At 48.2% G+C, this 7,360-nt stretch overlaps 1 protein-coding gene across 1 annotated transcript; it reads right to left on the bottom strand.

The window, feature by feature from the left end:
• Positions 1 to 652: 652 nt before the first annotated feature.
• Positions 653 to 2,428, bottom strand: LOC106573048 (protein LRATD2). The gene is made up of 2 exons (XM_014147687.2): positions 2,162 to 2,428; positions 653 to 2,003 (listed from the first exon to the last, which is right to left on the bottom strand). Exon 2 carries the CDS (start codon positions 1,777 to 1,779, stop codon positions 946 to 948), a length of 834 nt encoding a protein of 277 aa, XP_014003162.1. The 5' UTR covers positions 1,780 to 2,003; positions 2,162 to 2,428; the 3' UTR covers positions 653 to 945.
• Between the last annotated feature and the right edge of the window lie 4,932 nt (positions 2,429 to 7,360).

Raw genomic sequence — 7,360 nt, 5'->3', positions numbered from 1 at the left:
GGAGAAATGCATTCACCTGACAGGTGTGGCATATCAAGAAGCTGATTAAACACCATGATAATTACATAGGTGCACCTTGTGCTGGGGAGAATAAAAGGCCACTAAATAGTTTTTGTTGTTGCAGTTTTGTCACAACACAACGTCACATATGTGTCAAGTTGAGGGAGCGCGCACTTGGCATGCTGACTGCAGGAATGTCAACCAGAGCTGTTGTCAGAGAATTTAATTTTGATTTCTCTATCATAACCCACATCTAACGTCATTTTTAGAGAATTTGGCAGTATGTCCAACCAGCCTCAAAAACCCGCAGACCACGTGTATGGCGTGGTGTGGGCGAGCGTTTTACTGACGTCAACGTTGTGACGTTATGGTATGGGGCAGGCATAAGCTACTGACAACGAACACAATTGCATTTTAAATCGAGGGCAATTTGAATGCCCAGAGATACCGTGACGAGATGCTGAGGCTCATTGTGAGGCCCATTTTTTTTTTTAAAGGTATTTGTGAACAACAGATGCAGATTTGTTTACATCCGATCGTGAACGTTAGACCCTAAAATCCATAGATTAGAGCCTAATCAATTTATTTAAAATTGACTGTTGTCCTTATATGAACCGTAACTCAGTAAATTCTTTGACATTGTTGCATGTTGAGTTTATAGTTTTGTTCAGTATAGATGGGAAATGTTTTGGGGGGGTTTCAAGGTGTCCGTCTTATCTCAAGGTATAAACTGTTGTTAAATGAATGCACTTTATTGGTTGAGTTGCTACTTCATCTCAAACCAATATAAATGTTTTGGTATGCATAAAAAGGCGCACTGCATTGCGCCCCAAAAATAGGATTTCCAACAGTGTTCTAGTCATGTAGGCTACTGGGTCCTAAAGCTGAACGCTGCCCAAGTCCTCCACTGGGCATCACCATCAGCTCGGTTTCTCTTGGGGTCTTTCAGTTTACACTCTGATGAAAGTCGTCCTTCATTTCCGCATCAGTTGAGTTGAGATGGTTCGCTAACTCTTGCGTCACCGCATCTCTGCCGATCTGATCATTTCGCCTCTTCTCCATGATCAAGTCGTCAATACTCTGAAATTCAAGGACGTGACTTTTCTTTTCAGAAAACAGCATTTTTAACCTGTAGGGCTGCTTTCCGATCCGGAGTTCTCCTCCTATCTTGAATTCCCTCTTGCCGAACCGGCACCACGCAGCAAAACACTCAGAGTTTCTCCAGTACAGCTCTCTGTCTCGCCTTCCGACCTGCTGCATGGCGTTCTGCACCACCACCTCCGGAGGCAGAGCAATGAATTTATACAGCCCGTTTACTATCCTGCCTCTCTTTCCCTGACTGGCATCTGTCAGGAAATTATTCTTTATTTCAGCCCGGTGCAGGTGAACGACCTGAAAGTCGCCCACGTACACAACCCAGTGAGGGTACTGGCCCGTAGCCACGAACTCCACCAAATCCCCCGGTATGCACTTGTTCAAAAGATTCTCTGTCGAATACGTGCTCATGTCAGATAGTTTGAGATTTTTCTCGTACACAGATTCGTCCCGGTAGTACACAACACACTCCAGCTCGTCGCAGTTATCGTATTGCTTCTCTTCCTCGTTCTGGTCCTTGTCCGGTCCGTCAATACGTTCCTCTTGTTCGTCGTCGTCTGCGGAGAAGATATAAGACACACCGATCCGGGGCCCCAGCTCATCCTCCGTGTCAAAGCCGTTCGGATCTGCGGTCGGAACATTGTCATAACTCAGATGTGTCAGTTTGTCAACCTGGTTACCCATGCCACTTCCAGGTGGGTGGTGACAACAACAGAATGACACGTTTCCACCTGTTCCAGGCGCGGAGGTGGTGAGGTCGGTGCTGAAGGTAGGAAACGTAACACGGCCGGTAATTCGAGCCCGGTAGGATTAATTTCAAGGTGTGGGACGGTTCCAATCCATCATCAAATGTTTCCGGTCAAAAAGACAATACCGGGATGATGTCCAAAAAAATTGTGGATTTCAACCTTGTGAAAAAGAGAGAAACATGTTTGAGTTTTTGAAAATGTCCAAGACGGTGATATGACATTGTCCCGTCAAACTCTTTGGGAGCAGTAGACCAAAATTTCAAACAGGTGTATGCGCCTGTTTAAACCGGTTAGAAAAGAAACGGCGTTTTACTCACCCCACAGGTCTTGTAGATATTGAAAGTACATCACCGACGAGCCATTTGTTATGATCGTCCACAGGAAACGACATATAACTGACTACAGCTTGTTTTCGGTGTCATTTCTCAGAAGAATACCGGAGTGTCCAGCTATATGCGGTGACTCCACGGAGGTTTCTGTATGAACTGAAACTAGTGGCTTGTTGCAGGGAGCCTCACCACGGCTTTATCTCTTAAAGACACAGAGCACATTTATTACATCCAACAAGTGATACCCACTTCACCACGTCCCTATACTCGTGTATTACTTCCTATTTGTTTCCCTTCTCCTTATCGTGGGGCAAAACCCGACGGAGGTTTGGTTTATGTCATATGTTCATCAGATGCACATGCGGTTTGCCTTATCTCGTTTTTTTTTTCTTCTGCCGGATGTCTAGCCTGCATTGTTTTTGTACTTGATGCACGCGTGCCTCGCAAGGCTGCAGAACGGTTTGAAGCATGGAGAAGATCAGGTAGAGACCAAAGCTAATAATTACAACAGATGAAAGGTGTTCTTCTATGGACCTACTGGTTTCATATAGGCTGCAGAACGGTTTGAAGCATGGAGGAGATCAGGTAGAGACCAAAGCTAATAATTACAACAGATGAAAGGTGTTCTTCTATGGACCTACTGGTTTCATATAGGCTGCAGAACGGTTTGAAGCATGGAGGAGATCATGTAGAGACCAAAGCTAATAATTACAACAGATGAAAGGTGTTCTTCTATAGACCTACTGGTTTCATATAGGCTGCAGAACGGTTTGAAGCATGGAGGAGATCATGTAGAGAACAAAGCTAATAATTACAACAGATGAAAGGTGTTCTCCTATGGACCTACTGGTTTCATATAGGCTGCAGAACGGTTTGAAGCATGGAGGAGATCATGTAGAGAACAAAGCTAATAATTACAACAGATGAAAGGTGTTCTCCTATGGACCTACTGGTTTCATATAGGCTGCAGAACGGTTTGAAGCATGGAGGAGATCATGTAGAGAACAAAGCTAATAATTACAACAGAGGAAAGGTGTTCTCCTATGGACCTACTGGTTTCATATAGGCTGCAGAACGGTTTGAAGCATGGAGGAGATCATGTAGAGAACAAAGCTAATAATTACAACAGAGGAAAGGTGTTCTCCTATGGACCTACTGGTTTCATATAGGCTGCAGAACGGTTTGAAGCATGGAGGAGATCATGTAGAGAACAAAGCTAATAATTACAACAGATGAAAGGTGTTCTCCTATGGACCTACTGGTTTCATATAGGCTGCAGAACGGTTTGAAGCATGGAGGAGATCATGTAGAGAACAAAGCTAATAATTACAACAGATGAAAGGTGTTCTCCTATGGACCTACTGGTTTCGTAGGCTGGCAGAGCTACCAAACAGACTGGGGCATAACCTCCCATGTACAACAATGTATCTAGTTTGTTACTATTCTTCTGTCACTCATCTGTAACAACATGAAAACGTTGAACTGCTTGTTCCCATATAGACTACTGATATAAATCACTAGCTTGCCCTGCATGATGGGATACTAAATTAAACACACAACAGGTCTGTGGAAAACCATTCTGTTGGCTGGTTTGGTTAAAACCTTACCAACAGGGCGCACTACCCAAGTGTTGTAATGATGAATTGTCCCAGTGTCAGACTAGTGACAGACTAGTGTCCTGTCCAGGGGGTGTCCTGGTACATCAAGCTGCCTCACTACAGAAACAGGAGATAGACTAGTGTCCTGTCCAGGGGGTGTCCTGGTACATCAAGCTGTCTCACTACAGTAACAGGAGATAGACTAGTGTCCTGTCCAGGGGGTGTCCTGATACATCAAGCTGCCTCACTACAGAAACAGGAGATAGACTAGTGTCCTGTCCAGGGGGTGTCCTGGTACATCAAGCTGCCTCACTACAGAAACAGGAGATAGACTAGTGTCCTGTCCAGGGGGTGTACTGATACATCAAGCTGCCTCACTACAGAAACAGGAGATAGACTAGTGTCCTGTCCAGGGGGTGTATTGGTACATCAAGCTGTCTCACTACAGTAACAGGAGATAGACTAGTGTCCTGTCCAGGGGGTGTACTGGTACATCAAGCTGTCTCACTACAGAAACAGGAGATAGACTAGTGTCCTGTCCAGGGGTGTACTGGTACATCAAGCTGTCTCACTACAGAAACAGGAGATAGACTAGTGTCCTGTCCAGGGGGTGTACTGGTACATCAAGCTGTCTCACTACAGAAACAGGAGATAGACTAGTGTCCTGTCCAGGGGGTGTACTGGTACATCAAGCTGTCTCACTACAGTAACAGGAGATAGACTAGTGTCCTGTCCAGGGGGTGTACTGGTACATCAAGCTGTCTCACTACAGAAACAGGAGATAGACTAGTGTCCTGTCCAGGGGGTGTACTGGTACATCAAGCTGCCTCACTACAGAAACAGGAGGTAGACTAGTGTCCTGTCCAGGGGTGTCCTGGTACATCAAGCTGTCTCACTACAGAAACAGGAGATAGACTAGTGTCCTGTCCAGGGGGTGTACTGGTACATCAAGCTGTCTCACTACAGAAACAGGAGATAGACTAGTGTCCTGTCCAGGGGGTGTACTGGTACATCAAGCTGTCTCACTACAGAAACAGGAGATAGACTAGTGTCCTGTCCAGGGGGTGTCCTGGTACATCAAGCTGTCTCACTACAGAAACAGGAGATAGACTAGTGTCCTGTCCAGGGGGTGTCCTGGTACATCAAGCTGCCTCACTACAGAAACAGGAGATAGACTAGTGTCCTGTCCAGGGGGTGTCCTGGTACATCAAGCTGTCTCACTACAGAAACAGGAGGTAGACTAGTGTCCTGTCCAGGGGGTGTACTGGTATATCAAGCTGTCTCACTACAGAAACAGGAGATAGACTAGTGTCCTGTCCAGGGGGTGTACTGGTATATCAAGCTGTCTCACTACAGAAACAGGAGATAGACTAGTGTCCTGTCCAGGGGGTGTCCTGGTACATCAGGCTGCCTCACTACAGAAACAGGAGATAGACTAGTGTCCTGTCCAGGGGGTGTCCTGGTACATCAGGCTGTCTCACTACAGAAACAGGAGATAGACTAGTGTCCTGTCCAGGGGGTGTCCTGGTACATCAAGCTGTCTCACTACAGTAACAGGAGATAGACTAGTGTCCTGTCCAGGGGGTGTCCTGGTACATCAAGCTGCCTCACTACAGTAACAGGAGATAGACTAGTGTCCTGTCCAGGGGGTGTCCTGGTACATCAAGCTGCCTCACTACAGTAACAGGAGATAGACTAGTGTCCTGTCCAGGGGGTGTCCTGGTACATCAAGCTGCCTCACTACAGAAACAGGAGATAGACTAGTGTCCTGTCCAGGGGGTGTCCTGGTACATCAAGCTGCCTCACTACAGAAACAGGAGATAGACTAGTGTCCTGTCCAGGGGGTGTCCTGGTACATCAAGCTGCCTCATGCTAAAAGACTTGCGCAAGGCTACTTATTTAATACGAACTGGATCGTGTTTCTGACTCAGTGCTTTATTTTTAGCTGTTGTTGTGCAGAGTGGCTCCTATCTGTCTGTCTGCTGAGTGGTGAATATCCAATACATCACTCCTTTTTATTTTGAAACCTGACATTTAATTTCAGTTGTCTGTCCCTAGAAGGAATGTCTCCCTACCTGTCTGCCTGTCTGAGGCTCAGAGAATAAACTTCTTCAAAGACCAACTGTTCAAGTGTCTCACCCCCAGAATGAAGACTGTGTGTTATAGACCCTTGGTGCCTCTGTAGACTGTCTTGTCCTGTCCTGTCCAGTCCTGTCCTGCCCTATCCTGCCCTGTCCTGTCCTGCCCTGTCCTGCCCTGCCCTGTCCTGTCCTGTCCTGCCCTATCCTGCCCTGTCCTGCCCTGTCCTGTCCTGCCCTGCCCTGTCCTGCCCTGTGCCGCCCTGCCCTGTCCTGTCCTGTCCTGCCCTGTCCTGTCTTGTCTTGCCCTGCCCTGTCCTGCCCTGTCCTATCCTGTCCTGCCCTGTCCTGCCCTGTCCTGTCCTACCCTGCCCTGCCCTGTCCTGCCCTATCCTGTCATGTCCTGCTCCTGTCCTGTCCTGTCCTGTAGACTGTCCTGTCCTGCCCTGCCCTGTCCTGTCCTGCCCTGTCCTGTCCTGTAGACTGTCCTGTCCTGTCCTGCCCTGCCCTGTCCTGTCCTGTCCTGCCCTGTCCTGTCCTGTCCTGTCCTACCCTACCCTGCCCTGTCCTGTCCTGTCCTGTCCTGTAGACTGTCCTGCCCTGCCCTGTCCTGTCCTGCCCTGTCCTGCCCTGTCCTGTCCTGCCCTGTCCTGTCCTGTCCTGCCTTGTCCTATCCTGTCCTGTCCTGTCCAACCCCAACCCTAACCCCAACCCTGTCCCATGTTCCCTAACCCTAACCCCAACCCTGTCCCATGTTCCCTAACCCTAACCCCAACCCCAACCCCAACCCTAACCCCAACCCTAACCCCAACCCCAACCCTATCCCATGTTCCTAAAGCTAACCCTAAACCTATCCCATGTTCCCTAACCCTATCCCATGTTCCCTAACCCTAACCCCAACCCTATCCCCAACCTTAACCCTATCCCATGTTCCCTAACCCCAACCCTAACCCCAACCCTAACCCTATCCCATGTTCCTAACCCAACCCTAACCCCACCCTAACCTATCCCATGTCCTAACCCTAACCCCAACCCTAACCCCAACCTTAACCCTATCCCATGTTCCCTAACCCCAACCCCAACCCTAACCCCAACCCTAACCCCAACCCTAACCCTATCCCATGTTCCCTAACCCCAACCCTATCCCCAACCCTAACCCTATCCCATGTTCCCTAACCCCAACCCTATCCCCAACCCTAACCCTATCCCATGTTCCCTAACCCTAACCCCAACCCCAACCCTAACCCCAACCCTAACCCCAACCCTAACCCTATCCCATGTTCCCTAACCCTAACCCATGTGTTCTAACACTAACCCATGTTCCCTAACCCATGTTCCCTAACCCATGTTCCCTAACCCTACCCATGTGTCCCAACCCTAACCCTAATTCTAACCCATGTGTCCCAACCCATGTGTCTTAACCCTAACTCCTGTGTCCTGACCTTAACCTCTCTCTCTCTCTCTCTCTCTGATCTCTCTCTCTCCCTCTGATCTCTCTCTGATCTCTCTCT

Source organism: Salmo salar, chromosome ssa02 (genome assembly GCF_905237065.1).
Source record: "Salmo salar chromosome ssa02, Ssal_v3.1, whole genome shotgun sequence".
Taxonomy (NCBI): domain Eukaryota; kingdom Metazoa; phylum Chordata; class Actinopteri; order Salmoniformes; family Salmonidae; genus Salmo; species Salmo salar.
This window is presented reverse-complemented; position numbering and strand designations above follow the sequence as displayed.